This window comes from Mya arenaria, chromosome 6 (assembly GCF_026914265.1).
Source record: "Mya arenaria isolate MELC-2E11 chromosome 6, ASM2691426v1".
Lineage (NCBI taxonomy): Eukaryota > Metazoa > Mollusca > Bivalvia > Myida > Myidae > Mya > Mya arenaria.
In genome coordinates, this window is record NC_069127.1 from 21,074,377 (window position 1) to 21,096,698 (window position 22,322).

Genomic DNA, 22,322 nt, shown 5'->3' on the forward strand with positions numbered 1-22,322 from the left:
TTATTATTTGCGTTGTCATCATCATGTGAAATTTGAACTCATGAAATAGTGAAAGTTACTTCTGTTAGTGGGCATATTACCAGTCCAAGTCTCTCATGACCTATATTCCTAGCGGATGACTGAGAAAAACCTTAGTAACGAGTATTGCGGCATTGACGACTGCTTTGCTCGCATTGACGACTGCTTCGCTCTTCCAAGTATTGCATTGATACAATAACAAGGAATGGTCAGTTCATAACATATGGTCAGTTCACTGCTTTGACACTGACCACTGTCACTGACATTATGCATTGTTATTGTAATAGAGGGCCAATATTTTGCTGTATTTTGCTATGTTTGTAAAGTTGTTCAAGATAAGGTTACTAACGGAGGACCAAATATCGTAAGAACAAGAAATTTATGTAAAGGTTGCCTTAAGTTCAGACTTGTTGAATTGTGTCAATAAGCTGTGTCTTACTTGACTAATAACAAATTATTATTTTGAAAAAATAAATTCTTGGATTAACCAAGAGATTGGAAGATATGATCATTCATAAGCTGGTCACATAGTAATCCTCCATTGAAGGCAAACGGGGGCTCATCAGCTAACATACTTGTGAACAGGCCCTTTAAGCAGTTACGTATTAAGGCCATGTCAAATGGATTTATTTAGCATCAGGCCGACTGGTTCTTATTTCAAAACCTACATAATACCGATCTGTCAGGGTAAAAAAGGTGCCTTAGAAAAAACAAACCTTCTCTTCACCAAAAGTATACTTGAAAAGTGTAAAGAAAAAAATCATTCAGAAACGTACATATGATAATGGTTTTTGAAATGACATATCATGATGACTATTTTATTAAGCTCTAAAAATGATATTTCTTGGCTAAATCAGGTTTTGGTTATTTTTTTTATCATTTTGAAGGCTGAAAACCTATCAGCCTGTTGACACTAAACATATAAAGACTTTGGTTTGGCCAAATTGATGTGTTTTCATTCTTGCAAGTGATCCGGGGATTTCATCACATGTCAAATCTTAAATAGTCAACAGCTTTTCAAAAGGTTCCATTCAGAAAGATACATCACTTACATTAGTATATTCCTTGATATATAATTATCATTGGACTTTTGTAACTTAAACCCTTTCACATGGTGAAGAAAGCAGTCAACCAATTACCTCCATGCTGACAGCGAAATAAAGAGTGAAAAATTGACCCTGTTTTTATGCCCAAGATTTACAATATTCTATTCAGTAAAATTAAACATGTGTAACGCATCTAAATGACCATCAGTCCTTGGTTACGGGCGAAAGTTAATACTTTTCGCGTAAATGATGGCCGCCTATTCAAATTCGTCACCATTTCACAATATAAATATCGAATGGTCAATGGGTGTCCGTTGTTACTGATGGTACGGCACTATTTAGATAGCCATCAGCAGAATCTCGGGTAAATTGGATTTTTGTCAGATCCCTGTGACTGATGACCGCCGTCCATATTTAGTTGATTATGAATACCGTCCTAAAGTTGAAATGTTTTTTTTTTGGTGGACACTTTTAATACACATTTTGGGAGTGGGGCCGGGGAAAAAAGTCTATATGATTAAAATTTGGAATTCGAAATTTGCCTAAAATAAACAATTACGACAATGCTTAAAACAGGTTTTTAAAAATAGACAGAAGAGGTAGAAGGATATGCTATCAAATTTATTTCTCTAAGAATACACTAACTCTTCCTTTCAATGACAGTTTTGGGGTCCCAATTTTTTTATTGAAGGATGAAAAATATGTATAAATAAAAAATGATATGTATTATTTTTTCAAAACATACAATTTGAAATTTTATTTTTACATTTGGGGGAAGAAAGCAAATCGAGTTTAATAATTTTGAATGAGGCCAAATTTCGGCTCCAAATCGGTCAGATAAAGACACTGTCAGTATAATAAAACTCGTTCGAAATTCATGCCTAAAGTAATTTTATTGAGGACATTTGCAAACAAATTAGTTTGTTTATGCGCCTATATGTTTGTATTGGGGAGAGTTTTGTTTAACTCACACTCATTATTTTCATCGTTTTAAGAATCATTTCATATTTACTAAAATCAGTGTTTTTTTATTTAAAGTTGCAAAATATCCTTTTTTTTTAATTCACCTAATGATAATCAGTCATTCAATGGCCGCAAAAATATGAACTGACAAATCTGAAAAAGGAATGGTACAAATGCTCTCATAATCATCATCAATATTAAATGCATCATTTCACAATTTCAATGAATGTGCGTAGTTGACAAAAGTTCAAAAAGATAGTTTTCAGTGCACATAGTTGGGCAGGAGTTACGTGTGCCCTATGACGCGGCAGGACATTACACATGCTCTTGCATTCCCGAAACTTAGTTTAACTTGTTTATCCGTCTCCTGGGTGGTATGTTTGACACATAATAAATATTTATGATCATGTTTTATTATTCACCCATAGAATCCTCAATGTAGTATACTCATTGTGTTAATGTAAAAAAGGTATAAATCTACATGACAATATAGACAGTTTTGTTACATGTCTGTGATAGACCGCAACATCTGATTGTATCACCAGTCCATAAACAACGTTAATCTTAATCAACGACCTTAAACGTCCGTGATAGATCAGCAACGACTGATTGTATCATCAGGCAATAAACAACGGTAATCTCAATCAACAGCCTTATACGTCTGTGATAGATCAGGTTTTATTTTCATCTTTAGGCGAAAAAACAATCACTTTAGTTCATGGTCTGTGGGGGGCTTATCTTGTCATTATTCGGACCAGTCACTCTTACCAAGTTTGGACACCATGAAGATCGGTGATAGGTAAATTAAAAGATAACATCCAAACCATAGGATGACACCCAAACTCTGTTGTCCTTGTCTTCGAGCTTAGGTAACTTTGGAACGGACAATAGAGTTGGTCATGTGGAACATTCACTTGTTGATTTGTCCTTCTATTGTTTGCTGTATAAGTTCAAGTAACGATGTTGATAGCAAGAAAATGTTGAAAGTACAGAAAAACAATTTTGATTACTGTAGCATGAACCAGAGTTTTTTCATAGTGAAGCTACATGTAGATGTCTTCCAACTTAAACAAGAGTAAAGCATGGTATTGAACTAAAAGTATATCTTGTCTGGGGTTTTTTAGCTCACCTGAGCACGAGTTTGATATTGGGTCATCTGGGGTTAAAAACCAGGTCAAATTAAAGGAAAAGCTTGTTAACACTATAGAGTTCACATTTATGACTGTATCTTCAGGAAACATGGTCAGAATGTTAGTATAAATAATCTCTGGGTCATCTTCGAATCTGGGTCATGTGCGGTCAAAAACTAGGTCACCAGGTCAAATTGAAGGAAAAGCTTGTTAACACTATAGAGTTCACATTTATGACTGTATCTTCAGGAAACTTGGTCAGAATGTTAGTATAAATAATCTCAGGGTCATCTTCGAATCTGGGTCATGTGCGGTCAAAAACTAGGTCACCAGGTCAAATTGAAGGAAAAGCTTGTCAACACTCTAGAGGTCACATTTATGACTGAATCTTCATTAAAGTTGGTCAGAATGTTTATATTAATAATTAAGTTCAAATCTGGGTCATGTGCGGTCAAAAACTAGGTCACCAGGTCAAATCATAGGAAAAGCTTGTTAGCATTCTAGAGGTCACATGTATGACTGTATGTTCATGAAACTTAGTCAGAATGTTTATATTGATTAGCTGTAGGCCAAGTTCGAATCTGGGTCATGTGCGGTCAAAAACTAGGTCACCAGGTCAGATTTAAAGAAATGCTTGTTAACACTCTTGAGGTCTCATTTTTTACTGTATCTTCATGAAAGTTGGTCAGAATGTTTATATTAATAATCTCTAAGTCAAGTTCGAATCATAGTCATGTGCGGTCAAAAACTGGGTCACCAGGTCAAATCATAGGAAAAGCTTGTTAGCACTCTAGAGGTCACATGTATGACTGTATGTTCATGAGACTTAGTCAGAATGTTTATATTGATTAGCTCTAGGCCAAGTTCGAATCTGGGTCATGTGCGGTCAAAAAATAGGTCACCAGGTCAAATTTAAGATAATGCTTGTTGACACTCTAGAGGTCTCATTTATAACTGTATCTTCATGAAAGTTGGTCAGAATGTTTATATTAATAATCTCTAAGTCAAGTTTGAATCCGGGTCATGTGTGGTCAAAAACTAGGTCATTAGGTCAAATCATAGGAAAAGCTTGTTAGCACTCTAGAGGTCACATTTATGACTGTATGTTCATGAAACTTAGTAAGAATGTTTATATTGATGAGCTCTAGGCCAAGTTCGAATCTGGGTCATGTGCGGTCAAAAACTAGGTCACCAGGTCAAATGATAGGAAAAGCATGTTAACACTCTAGAGGCCACATTTATGACCATATGTTCATAGAACTTTATCAGAATGTTATTCTTAATGATCTTTATTGGATCAGATGAGCGATAAAGGGCCTTCAGGGCCCTCTTGTTGAGAAATAAGTAGAGGTATCGTCATAACCTTGGCATTGTTGTCAGTGCTGTCTGCATGCAAAACCTATACCCTTGACTAATAAATCATTGAAAATAATCAAATGAAACTGCATATATTACCAAAGACTGTATGCAAATGTACAGTAAGGCCCATAACTCTGGTTTTATTCATTGTTTGGGTTTGCCCCTTTTGCTTGCTCTGCAAAATATGTTTTTGATGTAATGTTTATAATACCGATAACTAATTGTTAATGTCTTCAGTGTTTTCTTGTCCTTTTTCTACAGGTACTATAGTCGCTGATTTCTGAATTTTCATGGCCAAGTAACACCAGGGCACAAATGTGCTGCAGAAATCAGTAACCAGTAATGATGTTTTTAATTCAAAAGAAAAATATTATAAACTACATATATTTGATGTTCCAGATTCAGAGTGAACGGTCATTATACAGTATTACTTACTAATGCTTGTCTGGTTTTCAAAAAAAAAGATTCGGGTTTTGACATTACCTTGGAAGTGTTATTGTTGTTGTTGGTGTCATTGAAATATTGGTGCCGCAAATTAAATATTTACTATACTTTGAAAACCAGTAAAGATATTTACATGAAACTTAGTCAACAGTTTTGACCAGAAATGGTTGAAAATATTATAAATTTGTTATGTATCAGCTATATAATATTTATTTTTTCCTATTAATTTACACGATTATAATACTAGAAAACAATATTTAAGAATGAGTGCATGAAAAGCTTTAAAAAGTACCGGTGAAAAGTTTGTGATTATTTAATTAAAATGCAAATGTATTCAATGACACCTAAGCTTTGATTTACTGGTGCATTAGGTTTGTAAATTACCATCATTTTCATTGACTCCATTGGCAGGTAATAATAACTGTTATTTCCCTAATGAAAGTGCTATTTATTGAAGAAATTGTGGAGAAATCGAAATTAGCTTTTTGTATTGGTCATTAAGGACCATGGGGTGATTTTTCACAAGTTGGACAATAACGGTATGTGGCCATTTGAGTGGTAGATTGGCTATTCCGCACCTTTTATGTGTTCTCAAAATCCTTGGCTGGTTCAATGGCTTTTGACAATGTCCACTAGGGGTCTCATCAGTGAAATGCACTTTTGGTAAGGGGGTAATCTCGCAAATATTGGATGGATAAACGAACATATGCATTCACTAGCAAAAGGTGTGGGTTTTTTTTACTTTAAGTCAAGATCTTTTCTCACACAATTGATGAAAAGCTACATGTATTGTCTGAAGGTACATGTATACAGGTGTACAGGATATTTTTGTGTTAAAATAAAGTGTTTTACCTTAATCAGGAGTTGATTCTGGTATGGAATTATCTTGAACATATTGTTGTGAGTTTTTGGACACACTAGATTATCGACCTTATGTAAAAGGGGAAGTTATTCAATCATTATTACAGACTTCAGAACTGAAGGTATGGAACAGTTGTCTTTCTTTCAACACAAGTAAATGACATATAATTTTAAACTTCATTTTTAATGAAATTATGGTACAAATGGCTATGTTTCATTATAAATAGTACATAATTAACATTATCTACATAATATGTGTAATTGATTCATAATGTTTAGTGTGAAATTATATTTCTATTTCAATAAGGTTAAAAATTGAAAACCTATCTATATTCTCACTGTTGACCATAATAAAAAATACCAGTTATTTGAGATCATATAAATGTATTAAAATTTAGTTCCATTTAATTAAAGTCTTCACCTACATCAAACATGAGCTGATTTTTTAAAGGAGATATTTGCAATTATGGAATCATTTCATGTCAAACTAGTGTTCAAAATGGTAGAATTCTGGGTGGTTTCTACGGCCATTATTTTCAAACTATCATTATTTTCATTCCAACTGTTCTGTGCAAGTTTAGGTCATAAGGTGTCATGACTCTCACCTGCGCAGAACTACATGAATGATTACTCAGTTTTTGTATTATGTATTTATGCAACGTGTGAGAGTTTATTGAATGAGGATTTTTCATTTTTATCAATGAAACTTTTGAATAAAGCAAAATTTGTAGTTGTGACGAAATAAAATGTAATTTATTATTTATAAAACAGTTCATGTTCAAATGAGTAGGCGTATAATTTAGCTAAGTAAATACTTCAAAGTGGATTCATTTCCATCTACGTTACACCCCTAGTCTTCTAGTTCATTTCAATATTTACTGAGATATAGTTATCAAGGACAGAACGCAAGAGGGACATAACTCTGTGTAAAAATAGCAGAATTTGCGTCTGTCTTCAGCTGAGCCTGAGTATTGTCCTTATTCTGTATTATTGAAGGTGAACTTAATGAATATTTTACAAGATCAAATTTAATAGTGTCTTTATTATTCCGTATTTGAGGAAGGCAGGCATGTTTAATGAATGGAAATTGTAAAAAATATATGAATGAAGTTTCGTAAAAACTTACAATAAAGCCATCCCAAATTAGACTGTGATTGGTCTGTAATATCATGACCTTAACATTTAGGTAACAATGACTCGATATTTTCCTATTTAATCTGTCATAGAAGTTCATTGAGACGAAATAATGTGGATTGGGAAATATCCTTTTTTGGTATTCTCTGGGTATTGTTAGAGTATCGAGGGCTTGGGCTTCCTGGGGGACAAAATTGAATGGTGCCACCTTTCCCTGCGCCCGCGATATTTGCTCTTCACACATAAATGTCTTTTAACACTCAAATCTTCTGAATGAAAATGGTTTAACATAGTTTTTACTTATTCTCCTATTATGTAGACTTATACTTGTGTATTTGAATCAAAATTATACTTATTTAGCTTAGCTCAGTTGTGTAGTAAAGACTGCTTTATAAGCTGCTCAATAAAATTTGCATCTGATCATTAAAGTTTCCTCACTTTTAGAAAACAGCACTGCTGGGGTACTTTTTGAGAGCCCGGCATAAGAAAGTTCCTATAGTGAAGCCTTGAACCCACAACCTGTTTGGTTGAAGGCGACATAACATCATTCAGAATGTAACCAGATACTTTGGTTCAGGGGCCTGTTTAAGCAGTACCCGGGGCTCTCGATGATGGTATATTAATAACACTGTTAGCATAAACTCAAACTTTAGCATTATTTAGTATGAAGACTCGCTAAATTGTTTTGGGTAGTAAATACGGGATTCTGTAGACAAGGAGGAGGGGGACGCGATGTTTGTGAATATTATTGAATAATAGTCAATGGTTGCCCAACAGCAGTGATTATTATCATCCATATTAAAGTTTCATCGTTTTTATTATTTCACCTTAAAACACAAATACATGTGAATGAATATTATCACTCATTGGCTGACACAACATCATAAAGCAAAATTGGGGCATTGAATGAACAAAAATAAAAATGGATAATAATTTACCCTTTGTCATTCGATATGTTAGATATTTTCAGCAATTTTGAAACATTATATAGAAATAACAACTTATATAAAAATTGTTGACGAATCTTTGAAAGTGTTATTTTTATCCCAAATTTAGTGTGAAATTACTCTTTTGATTATTTGATTGTCAATTATGATTGTCCATTTTACTATTGATCATGAAAGTTTGTATAAGTGTAAATGAACATTTAGGTATTTGTCCTAACCAATTTTGACTAACTATTAAATGAAACCTGGACCTGATAAATCTTTTCTCATGAAGCCCAAGGCTAAGCCTATCGATAAGAAAATGTGCCGAAGAATGCATTTGACCCCCAATGGATTTTAAATAATACCAAGATTGTAAGGGTCATCATTTTTCAATAAAAAAAGGAAAGATCCCGCACTTGAAGATCCGTCATAAGACATTGCACAAAAAGTGCATTAAGTGGAAGAAAAAGGAATTCCTAATGTAGTCCATTGTAGACCAGGGTTTATCAGCATATTAATTTGTTTTCAAATTTAAATTTGATAAAAAATATTTGAAAGATTTTTACAGTTCTTTAGGTACATGAATGATATGTTTTAGATGACGTTGGAACATTAATTTTGTCCATGTCCAAATGTATGATGAATCTATTATAATAGCTTCGTTATTTTTAATCAAATGCCATTTCTGAAGTCAAAAGAAATAAGATGGTACAATTTTAACTCGTATAAAAATTATGAGTATTATTAAAATATTAGTTGTTTTTAAGTCGATAAAACAAGAGATTATGAGAGCAATAATGTAAGAAAATGACTCATTGCTGACTCATAGATCGTATTGATTATGGGGCAAAATATCGGTTAATTTATGAAGCATATGTTACATTATATAATTAAACATATGGTTTTTCTTTTTTCCAATCGGTATTAAAAATATATTGTAGAATACCGATATAGTAGCGGTACTTAACATTTCAATAATGATCCCGAGTAATTATGATTATAAAAGCCCTTTTCTACCCTCATATAGAACTGGTATTAGTGAATTTTGAAAATGGACAAAATTGTTTTACATAAGTGACATTGATAGAATTACATGTTAAAATATTCTTTTACCATAACTTCGAGCTTATTACTTGATGTGATATGATTAAGATAAAATTAATTATGTAATACAGCAGCAAATCGTTGAAATATATCTGATTTCGTTTTTCAAATTATTGTCTGCTGAGCTTTATTAGTCTGCGTTTTATATCGGTGCCATTTTCTGCCTTGCACTTTATGATTGTTCGCTCAAAGTATATCACGATCACTTTATAACTTTTATTCACTTATTTCTAAGGGTTCTCTGCATTTTAATTTGATTTTAATTGAAACTGAGTGCCCCTGGTCAGGGTAAACTTGTTCAAATTTGGCAAAATAGGGCAAGCTTTCACCAAACACCGTTCCTTTGTCACAAGTTTCATTGAAATTTGATAAAAGTTTAATAGTTGTCCACTTTACTTAACTTTGATATGATATTATCTGAATATCTCTGATGTTTTCTGAACTGTTTTTATTAAACTAATAACACTGATTCAATTTTTTTAAATATTTAAATAAATAATCCAGGTTTTAATTTAAAATTTAGGTTTATGTATTTTGCACATTGTAAGACTTTTAGAATTTTGTATTTGAAAATCGGTGTAAGTTAGTTGAACACGGCTCGATTTGATCAGCTGTAAAAATAATGGGCATTTAGAAGTCTTTGTTCAGGGATTTCAAAAACTGGATCTCTCTGAGTATATTAACGACTCAATAAAACAAAAATTTAACCCAAAAACATTCATGGAAGATATGAGTTGTGGCAAGTAATTTTGATATGAGTGAAAACTTATACTTTTTCTAAGCTTAAATGTTACACACATTAACCATCACTTTGAGAGGTGTGAACAACGAAAAACGTGGACTTATGATGTGATATAAGTGCTAGACAATGTGTAATCCATACGATATTGAAAAAGCATATTAGATTGTTGACCGCTTATAAATAGGGGGAACCAGCAGGATACTGGACGTATTTAAGTCTTGGTCCACTGACACAGTTTCAAATGTTGGGCGAGGACAACAAAATTTGTGGAACGAATATCTACAAGTTCAAGGAGGGCTAATTTGACAGTTTTGATTATCAAAATTCGGAATTTTTCAAGAAAAACAGAATTCTGATTCAATTGGATGTTAGTTTTGGTGATTAATACAGACAATAGTACTCTTATCTTTTATTGATTTAAAAACCAATTTTTGATGATGCGGAGGAATTGTACTATGCCGGATATGGTAGGTTTTTATTAATTTACTACTAAATCTTGAAAACAAGTAAACAAAGTGTCATTTACATTATTCATGTATGCTTAAGTGTCATTTATGATGAATATGAGTTGATGAGGTTTTGGTTTAATTCTGAGATAAAGCCCTTGTCTTTGTCACTGTTCAATCAAATGATGAAAGTATTTCTCTGATGCCTTTGTATTTGTAGTTTCCTCACGTTATCACTTTCATTTCTTCGCACTGTAACTAGCATTAATTCAAAGTTACCTCCCCTGATCTCCCTGCATCAGCATTTATCAAAGTTACCTCCCTTGATCTCCCTGCATCAGCATTTATCAAAGTTACCTCCCCTGATATCCCTGCATCAGCATTTATCAAAGTTACCTCCCCTGATTTTCCATCATCAGCATTTATCAAAGTTACATCCCCTGATATCACTGCATCAGCATTTGTCAAATTTATCTCCCCTGATATCCCTGCATCAGCATTTATCAAAGTTACCTCCCCTGATCTCCCTGCATCAGCATTTATCAAAGTAACCTCCCCTGATATCCCTGCATCAGTATTTACCAAAGTTACATCCCCTGATCTCCTTACATCAGCATTTACCAAAGTTACATCCCCTGATTTCCCTGCATCAGTATTAATCAAAGCTACTTCCCCTGGTTGTCCTGCATTTGCATTTACCAAAATCAGCTCCCCTTATCTTCTTGCATCAGCATTTATTTAAGTTACTTCCCCTGAACCAGTATTAGTTACCAAAATTACTTCCCTTGATGTCCCTCTGTCATTATGTATCAAAATTACTTCCCTTGATGTCCCTCTGTCAGTATGTATCAAAGTTACTTGCCTTGATGTCCCTGTGTAAGCATTTATCAAAGTTACTTGCATAGATGTCCCTGTGTCAGCATTTATCAAAGTTACTTGCCTTGATGTCCCTGTGTCAGCATTTATCAAAGTTACTTGCCTTGATGTCCCTGTGTAAGCATTTATCAAAGTTACTTGCCTTGATGTCCCTGTGTAAGCATTTATCAAAGTTACTTGCATAGATGTCCCTGTGTCAGCATTTACCAAAGTAACATCCCTTGATGTCCCTGTGTAAGCATTTACCAAAGTAACATCCCTTGATGTCCCTAGTTCAGCATTAAAAAAGTATATATACACTATTCTGTGTGGGATTGGGGCATGCTAAGAAATTATTTTTCTTCTATTGATCTGGTAGTAAACTTCACCTTGATATACCCGTCAAGTTTTATATAAATACCAATTACTGGCGATCCCCGTCCTTGCTGGGCTTGGGTGGTTGACTTATAGATTGTAGAATTCTGCAGCTGCAATTCAGTAGTTAGGTAACTATGATATAATTGTTAGCCCATCCTCCCACACAAAAACATGGGGGACAGGGCTTCAAGGATCTTGTTCCATTGACTTAAGACGTAAATATTATCATTCCTGCTGACTTTCAGCGTAAATTAACATACCCATGTCCTCATATCTCGGTCATTAGTATGATAAATTGTACTCTATATGATGCTTGGTAGATTATCAACTCTTGTCATAACTTTTCTTCTTAAATCCACAAAATTCCGGTCATAGTAAATATTTGTGGTAATAGTGTCAACCTTTGGACTTGATAAATGAATGATATATACGCAAAAGGCTTGTTTTGTGAAATGACTAGGTATTATTTAGATAGATTGTTCTTTTAAAGACCCTTGTTTTTGTCGGCTATAACTATTTATATTGCTGTTTTCTAGCAATAATTGTTTTGCGTTCTAGTTATTGTTGTTTTATAGATAACTTATACCACAACCATCACAGGTATGTCTGTTTCTTCAGCTTCTAAGAAATCATAAAATCGTACAACCTGCGAAAAAAGTGACGAAAATCTGACGTCCGCCTGTCACATTTGACATTGAGTTACGATATTGGTCGACCCTTTGAATTAATATGCTCGTAAACTATTAATTGTATTGACGCCATATCTCTCATTTATTTATAATGTGTTTTCACCAATATTTCTGATTATGTTTCCCATGAGAGTTTCATGATTAGGTTAATCTTGTATTTATGTTTGGTATGTGTAAGAATCTCATTCATTGACTTAATAATCTTTTAAGTGAGGAAATTCATTCAAAAATCAAGTACTTTGTGTGATATTTTGTAATTGTTACTAGGCAACAAAGTTTTACTACAAATATGGCACATCAGATATAATTGTGATCAGATTATAAATAAATGCATTTGTGTACTTGTAGGTGACAGTTTATATCCCATAAATCTTTGAAAAAAGTTTAGGGAAGGTTCATTTTAAGGTGAAGATCTGCATTATATTATAGAAGAAATCGGTCATGATGTTTATGTAAAAATTTGGGACAAACAGGTTCATTCATTCGGCGTTGCTTTAGACAAATGGCAGTGTTTTTTCTTTGTATTAAAATAAGAAAAAAATATTGATCAAGTTTCTTTCAGTAGTAGCCCAGTGCTTATGAAATCTCTAAATTACATGAATATTAAATATACAGCAACTGAGTGTAATTCACAAGCTTTTCAATAAGGCAACTATAAATGAAATGCTAGATTTTCATCCCCACCCACCCTCTCTTTTTTTCCACTGCCCCTTAAATTTTATTCACTTACAAATATTGAACTTGGCTGACTGTATTCGTGTATCGGTCCGGTACTGTCTGAGAATTGTGTTTATTCATACATACGGTGTTGATATAAACATTCATCTGTAAAAAAGGAGAATTGTTTTGATGGTGTTCGTGGCTCCTCTAGAAACACATGCATATGATCCTATGCAATAAGAAAGAACAAGATCACATATTCAATGGTGAAACAGTCATCTAAGAAAAATTTTCATACCCACTTTGAGTATCATCCTTAAATGACATTATCATCTTTATAATCATTTAACTGATTTTAATCTCAAAGAAAATAATGACATTTTAATCTACTCAAGGTCAATCTAGAATACAGGTTTTGACAGCATGCATATGCATTGTGGGTAATACATACACTGAATATTGTGTGAGAAACACCCTATGATACATGTATAAAATCATTCCCTAACCAGACCCAAATCATTTCTTTTGGAAATTTATAAGACTTGCAGGTATGTTTTTCTGTCATCTCTGTAGTATCTGAAGAATCTGTTAATAATTTTATATATTTAACTTACTAAAATGTTAGTATTTTAGAAATCTAAAGATGCTGATGGTTGTTTTTTTCTCTCATGACTTGATCAGTTTCTGGCCTCTTGTATAGGATTGTTTCTGTTGTTTCTTTTATACCTTTTATCAGTCTTCCAGAGTTTCATCATTGTCATCATCATCATCATCATCATCATCATCATCATCATCATCATCATCATCATCATCATCATCATCATCATCATCATCATCATCATCATCATCTGTATCATCATTGTCATTGTCATTGTTGTCATCATCATTTGTATCATCATCATCATCATCATCATCATCATCATCATCATCATCATCATCATCATCATCATCATCATCATCATCATCATCATCATCATCATCATCATCTGTATCATCATCATCATCATCCGTATCTTCATCATCTGTATCTTCATCTGTATCTTCATCTGTATTATCATCATTATCATCATCATCATCATTATCGTCATCATCATCGTCATTGTCATCGTTATAATCATATAATAATAACTGGACATACATTTCAGATACAGATACATGTATTACTTAAAGATTCATTCGTAACCTGGTCCTTCTGTGTATTACAGGTTCAGCGTATCCCAGAGTATGACAAATACCTTAACGAGCTCCTGCAGGAGACAGATCCAGGTCATCCGGACTACGACCACCTGAAAAGGGCCGCGGACAAAGTTCGACAGGTAACAATGTTTCTATTTAAAGCCTCTATGTTTTATGTTTTTCTGTTTTTCTAAGAAAAACATTTAGGTATTGTGATAGCTTTGGTGTTGTTGGCATTGACGGTGCATTTGTACTGTAAAATCTTAAGCCTTGGCCATGACATGAGTAAAGAGACACCCAAGGTATTCAAATGAAACTTTGTTCACTTGTTTCCAGAGACATACACACAATCAAATTAAGCAAGTCATATAACTCTAGCTTTAACTATTGTCCAGTTATGCCTCATGTTTGACTGAAACAATCAACAGACATGCGATGGCGTTCACTCCTTGGCACTCACTGTTAAACCAGATATTGTCCCAATGTTTGTAACACTAGGTGCATGAACATTATTATCTTTATTATCAGTATTGTTATCATGCATAACTTTTATAGTGGCCAAATCATGGAAAGTATTTACAGAAAACAATGCACATAAGTTTTATAATTGCATTGGGCATATTAAATCACTCTGGCTAAAATATTTGTGTAGTTAGAGCCTTTGTCATTGACAACAGCTTCGGCAACACCCTTGTAGTGCTCCATCACTGCCATGAAGTCATCAGTCATATTTGTACTGGATTATATCAACTCAGATCTAAATGGTCATTTAAACAGTGCCACAAAATGTACTTATTATATTAAGTACATTATTCGCTGTTCTTTAAGAAGCTTGTACAAAAGGTTGAGTGAGAGTCATGAAAATAAACACTTAAAATATTAGAATAACTACTTTTGAGTTGAAAGAACCTTCTCAAATTTCGATGTTAACCGTCGGTACTATTAGGTAAAAAGCTAAAGGGTGGTTTCGCAAACACGTGATTGTTTGCTCTTTTGTTTGAACATGAATACGGCACCTGACGTTGAAACCTTGGTCTTGATTTTTGGGAACTGTACATGGTTTATGAATTCACAAGGTCCTTTTTTTTGCAATTTTTGTATTTTGAACATTTCTTAAGCTTGAAGATTGACTGTTTTGACAACTTTTTTATTTTTTGTCTTTAAACGAGCCAATTTTATGTTAATGTTTTGAAACCAATGATACAAGACTGCTGACAAAAGATCTTATTGCAGTTTTTACTTATTTTCGTTCGAAAATTGATGTAGCAAGGCTAAAAGTGTTTAGAAAAATGAAACTTTCGGAAAGTTTTAAAAACAGTTTAGATCTGTTTAATTATGAGTTATCTTATATGACTGTATTGAAGGCATTGATGCCAAAATCAGCTGATTCTGTGACAAAAAATGTCAAAAGTGTCAATGGTGAGAATGCAGCTTTAAAATAAGGTTACTTGAAGCTCACAGACATGACAGATTTTTCATATGTTAATTCAGCAAATTCAGCTAAAAAAATATGTGATATTATATGTCCTTTCAGTACTCAGGTATATAAGCTTAAATTAAACTCACAAAACCATGGTAATTTAAAGTAATAACTGTAGTGACTTTGGACACTGACCAGGTTTCATATTACTGTCACTTCTTGTTTGTTTTAAGAATATTTTCTTAAGAATTATTTATACATGATGTTGTAGCGAATAATCTTTAAAGTGCCTTTTAATTTGCATGTCATGTAAAACATTCTTGCTCTGACCCCTGTATATGTCTTTATTTCCTTTGTCTCCTGATTATCCTGGTCTTTGATGCTCGGCCGATGCACTTCTTATATTGTCATTTGAACTTAAATTTCGATCATCCGATGAAAGGTTTCATTACAGATTTATTCATGTTTGATATACAGTTCAATAGTAAGGGTAAATATTGGTAAATTTAGGAAGCGTTTTAATCCGCCAATAAATTGCAGAAGAGAGTTCCACTTGAGATTTAATGACAAAATACAGGGTATTTCGATGTTGCTAGTGGGCTTATGACAATATTTGTTGAACTTAATATGATCTTTTCAGTGCATTTACACTAAAAAATGAAAAGTGTCTACCTCTCACTCATGAGGTCATTGGCTCGGGCCGGGACAACGGTCACTTTCTCATGGCCTTACATAATCCACTTTATATTGCCTTATTCGTAGGGACAAAAATTGGGAAATTTGACAATTAAAGTTCTTCACAACAATAAGGTTGATGCCAAATTCTTTTTTTTTTAATTTTGATGTATAATTGTGTTTTACTTATTTGACTTTAAAGCTGCACTCTCACAGATTTGCCGTTTTTTCCATTTTTTTTATTTTTTGTCTTGGAATGAGCAAGTATTTGCATAAATACCTGCAAACCAATGATAAAAATAAAAGACTGCTGACAAAAGATCAGATCGCAGATTTTCATATATCCGTTCCAATTTAAAGGTTTTATGGCTTAAACCATTACTAACGGTTTAGGAAAAATGCATAAAACATCATTTTTTGAACTTCAATATAAAAATCTGCGATCTAATATTTTGTCGGCAGTCTTATATAACTGGTTTACATGCATTTTCGCATAAATTGATTTGTTCCAAGACAAAAAATAAAAGAGTTGTCAAAACGTTCAATCTGTGAGAGTGCAGCTTTAATGATTAAAACGAAGAAAAAAGACTCCAGTGTGGTGTTATATTTTTTAACTTAAGTCTGTCACTTCAATACAAAGCTGAAAGAAATTTGTGAAAACTATTCTTATAAGCATTCATAATTGTCTAATAGACATGCAGGTCTTTTCTTGTGTCTATTTTCCAATTATATGACTTGAATTAAATGCTAATATCTTTAATAACACTAAACTACAAAAAAATGCAATTTGTTTCCATGAAAGGCTGGTGTGTTAAATATAACTTTTACGGTAGGCATGCATACATTATCACTACATTACAAAATTTTATTATATAATAGCAAGATAAAGCGAGCATTTGTTAACATATTTGCTTATTATATGCGTACATTATAAGTATATTCCCTTAGAATTTTTTCACATGTTAATGCTTTTCGACTTTCATGAACAGATTTTGTTATACATTTTAGTTGAACGATATTTCGCACGGGCAATTAATTTGCGAACGAATAGGCATGGATTATGTGGCATGCAATTAAATAGAATGTCATAACATTCTTGTTCGCTCTATCTATGCAGAACATTTACATAACTACTTTTTATGGTTTGAAATTTTAAACTTAGATTCAGGTCAAGCAGAAAAAGATGTTCTTACACGAGTTTCGTTTTTCGCTCGTTCCTGACTAATATGTTCTGATGGGTATAAAATTATGCGACTATCGTGCAGGTGTGAATATATTTTTTGATTTTATGCTGAAATGTCAGTTAAACATGCACAAAAATTCTTTTTACTTATATCAGAGAGGAAAAAAAGTATGTCCCCAAAAATATAGAAACATCGATAAATATGATAATTGACATGCCTTTGTGATATTTGTTATGAAAGATCTCGTTTGCATAAAATAGTAATATGCTTTTACGGGGAAATCTTTTAAATCAGTACCTTTAATGGACATTAAATTTTTACCTCATTTTTCAGGCAAGATTTTGACCTTGTATGTTTACCATGTTGGCTATAAATTAATAATTTCCATGTTTTCAAAAGACGAACAAAAATGTTTAAACAAGTTTAATAATGGTATTTGCTGCACTTTGGTACCAAAAAGGAAAATAAACGATACGTTTGACGCCAATAATGTTTAACTTTTATGGATAGCATTAAATCTAGTCAATGAAATTGATTTTTCGATTACTGAAAAGATCAAACAAATATGAGCAGTAGTTATATGAGAGAAAAAGAATGTCACTTCAAATTTCTTCTAGTCTTTCCCAGAGGTCCGCTAAGGTAATCCCTCCCTGCATGTTGATGGCCTGTTGTAGTGTTTCACTTTTCACTATGACTTTCCTTTATTTACCAACTTATTTTAAAATCAAGCTATTGATTACATCTTATTTATTTACAAATATAACAATTATTTACGAAATGAGTCATAGGGCCTCAAATAAAAGTGAATGCAAAATTGCAGATAATTTATGAGGACATCATCATTGCGTTATAAGTCTTCGAGCATGTCCTTGGACTACTTTGGCCAGGGCCCTCACAGTTTCTGATATAATAAGATATATTAGACATTAAACTTACGCTGCTTAAGCATGCTCAGGTACACCATCAAGTTACAGATATAATCTATGTGATGTCATAATTATACTTTTACTGAATTACTGTTAAGGTAAGCCAAAAAGGCAGATACAGGTTGTGTGTCAAAGCATTGCCAGGATTTTTGTTCCTGGTTTTGAGAAAAGTCTTGGAATCATTCATACTATCCAATCCATTAGACCCCTATCAGACTTTGTGTACTATTCTAGGATGAAATTTGAAAGGCAACAGTAAAATTCAATTTTTATAATATTCCCATAGATCGAAATTTGAGACTCTGGAAAAAGCAAAACAATTTTTTTTATTTTTATTCATTTTGAAAACATATGTTTAAAAATCTTCAATGCTAATGTCACCACCAATGATCTTGTCAATCATGGTTTACAATGAAATTTAGATTTGCCATTTTGAGTCTTGAGTTGCAATCTTAGACAAGATCGAGACATTAGTGAAAACACAGGCTCTGGAAAAATAAGTAGCCGAGTCCACTCAGGTCATCGTAGCCTGTGTCCTCCGGGCCTGCTATTAAGGCCTGCTGTAGGTTGAGTGGTTCAATATTGATGTTCATATTAACAACATCTTGTCAATGTCTGATTGCCTTTTAATTGACCGCTTATGTTGTTACGACCTTGTTGGGTGATGTCCATCGCAGTTGTATTATGTAGAAGTTTATTGTATGAATTTATTGTACAAATAGCTTCCAGGTTAGTTACATGGATTTAAATGTTGTTTCATCTTGCTTGATTTGATTTTGTTCACAGTGTACTTTATTATTATTAAAAGAATTATCTGGTCTTTAAGGATCCTCAAAAAAGATTGATTGTTGAAAGTAGACAAAGGCAAAAAGGGGGACATTTTTAAACCGAACCCTTACAAGAAAACGGACAACGAACGACCCTGGCAGGTAAAACAGAAACTGTTTTATCATACTTGGGATGTATTTTGTGGTTCTGAAGAATTTTTTTCAAATGTATTCGCTCGGCCTTTATGCCACATGGAGTTTTTGTTAAGGTATTTTTACTCATTTTTTTTAACATTTCACATGTTACTCACGATGATTATACATTTGACTATTTTGACTAATGCACGCTACACTGTAAATGAATGGGCAGGTTTTTTGCTGAATTATTAATGAAATATAGTAATTATTAGAGCCAGGACATGCGGCATGATATTCCATCATTGATTCAACACTTCGATTCCACTCATTCTCTCGGCAAGGAGGACTGACTCGAAACATTAGCTCGATTGACAACTGATTACACATCAATAATTTTTTATCCCTCTAGCACTTAGTGGTGCAAGTGGCGGACTGATGGAATTTGTCTCCGTAATATTAGATCAAATATTGATTGGAATTCATAGTAATTGTTTGCTCTTTTTTGGATGTAAATGGAGATGGGGTATTCTGCATGCATAGCATTGTAATATTAGTATGGAAATAAAAGAAGTTATCAATAACTATAGCAACTGAACTGAATGAAGTTTTTGTGTTTTGGTGAAAATTGTGTTACAAAGAAAAGAAGAATAATTATAATGTGGACAGAAAATAAAAGAAGTTATCAATAACTGTTGCAACATACCTGAAAGGTTTTGTGTGTGTGTTTTTTTAAATTTATGACACAGAAAAGTCGTATCCTGATAATATGGAAATGAAAGAAATGAAAAAAATCAATAATTTTAGCAGCATACTTTTTAAATGCTGAACCATTGTTTGAAAATCAGTTTTGTAAATCATAATGTAAGACAATATTCATATAGATGATGAAAAAAGATGAGGATAATGTTTAATTTGTATACATTCAATACAGCAACAGATGTTAGTAAAAAAATGTGTGTGATGGTGAATCAGAGACAATGGCTAATATGGTAATGCTCAGGCTGCAGTCCCCCGACACACAGTGCATGTGACACACAGTGCATGTGCGTGTGAGTGCTCAGTGTCATGGGGTCCTGGTATGTCACAAGATCGACTTAAAAGACTCTAACCATTTTGGTGTGGTGAATGTTATTTACATGATTGACAGTGCTGTGTTCCGTTGACATCCCAAAATGGCTGAAGACATTTTTTTCTATGATATGGAATTTTGCTAAGAAATCTGACTTCCTACAAAGGTTCATTATAGATCACTTAAGTCACGCAACAGAAACTGTGGGTATTCAGGAACACTTATTACACAGACAATGGTGGAATTACATCTCTGAATAGCTTAAAATAGATGTGTCTAATATAGAAATGTGCTTAGAAATGGGACAATGTCATCTCAACCTCCACACACAAGAAGTCTGGAAAAGTGAAAATGAACACCTGGATGCATGGTTAAACGTTGTGAAACTCCCAGAGAACTTGTAGATGATCTTATTGCCAAAACAAGTGAACTGTAGGCCGGGACTGGATCATGACAAACTAATATGTACCAAACAGCTTTTAAGTCTATATGTACATTCATTAATAAGTGTTTTAGTATGTACATAAATGAGTGTTGATTTGTTATTAATGACTGTAAAAAAAGGAATGATTTTCATGTAGATTTGTGAGCGATTCGGTGCTCAATATCTAGAAATAGTGTCAGACACAAGATGGATAGCTTTACACCAGTCCCGTCAAAAATAATTTGAGCAAATTTGAATTTAAATGACTTATTTATAACTTGCTCTTTGATATATTGAAAGAGTGTTTGTTTTCATCAATGTATTCCTAGATGGAGTATATTATATTATAATTCATAATTATTTTATATCTGGAGTAAATCAGTCATGCTTAAGTGGACCGTCCAGTATATTCAGGTGAGGAAACCTAAGCTGTGTTCAGTTGATATTGCTGGGCATTTTGGAGCGAGTTTTTGAAATGACTACCAAAATTTGGTCGAACACATTTTTGTTGTCTTCATCGTCGTCTTTGTTACCTTTTTGTTTTCTTATTGTTTTATTAATGTTGTTCTGATCATAATCATTAAACTTGTCATAAGTATCTGCGTACAGAGAATTATTTCCCTACCAAAAGTTTGGCAAGTTTTGGTAGGATTTACTGACTACCAAAGTTTGTTGTTAGGGCGTAACACGCTTTATGTCATCATGGTCTTGTGAAGTGATATAAGCGTATGTCTCACACTCAAGACATATTGTGTATGAGCCAGGCATATATTAGTGGCACATTCTCTTGACATCTCAGAGAACATCCGGCACTGGTTATGCACCACTCAAATTTGTAGGCATGTCCCCCCGCCCCTCCAGGGAATAGCGGAGACTTTGGTCCAGCCAATCTCAGGGCCAAACTGAAGGTTAAATCCCCGCAGAATGCCCCCCCCCCCACCCCACCCCGGGGACATCCTGTTATTAGAAACTAACTTCTTTTAAATGGATGAGAATCAGGATGAGGTGCTATCTTTTTTAAATATCTCACAAGATCTCGTTAAACTTTGGGAAAAGCTTGGCTAAAACGCTGACAAATACTGTTAACTTTAATGAAGGATATTTCCCGCCCTTCCCTTAGGCGAATTTTGGTGTGAAAACAAAACCATGGCATTCACTTGGCATTGCGGGGCCACCTGAAAGGTAAAACCACAGCCCATTTCCCCCACTGTCCCCAGTATACCCCCGAACATGGGATTGACGTGCTTACAATCGACTGGTGCATTACTTCACATGAATTAGGATCCATTACAAGGGGGATTTAGCTTTTTAAGGCTGCCTATGTGTTCTAAGTCAAACTGGAAAAAAAAAATACAATTTAGAAAAAAAAATTTGCCGACTCACCAAAACGTATATCATTCTTTTTTTCAAAAAGGTTGGAATTTGATCTACCGGTAATGAAGAGATTTTCTGCATTCAATAGTATCGTAGGTCTGTTGAGGTGTGTTTTAGATGTAATTCTTTGCTTTAAAGTTTCTGCACAACTTTCCCGCATATGGTTGATAAATTCAAGGGTTAAATCTATTTCTATCTCTGAATCCCCATGGCCGTCTCAAGAAGTTTCAAAACATCCCCCATGAGATGTGTGGGATGAATAGTTTTACATGTTTCATGGATATTTTACATGTTTGGCGTCATTCTAGTGACCCTTGTCCCAGCATTTCCATTAGGATGGGCCTCATTAAAGTCATTTTCCTTGTAAATTACCATTGAGTGAATAATTTACCCAGAAACTGCTCTACAGCT

General features: G+C 33.6%; 1 protein-coding gene across 5 annotated transcripts in view; it reads left to right on the forward strand.

Moving 5' to 3' along the window:
• Nucleotides 1-22,322, forward strand: part of LOC128237152 (uncharacterized) — a 119,749-nt gene that overhangs the window by 52,910 nt on the left and 44,517 nt on the right. For all 5 annotated transcript variants that reach the window (XM_052952425.1, XM_052952424.1, XM_052952426.1 and 2 more), the window contains one exon: nucleotides 13,964-14,074. In XM_052952425.1, coding sequence (XP_052808385.1) covers nucleotides 13,964-14,074 — 111 coding nt within the window. The remainder of the gene's footprint in view (nucleotides 1-13,963; nucleotides 14,075-22,322) is intronic.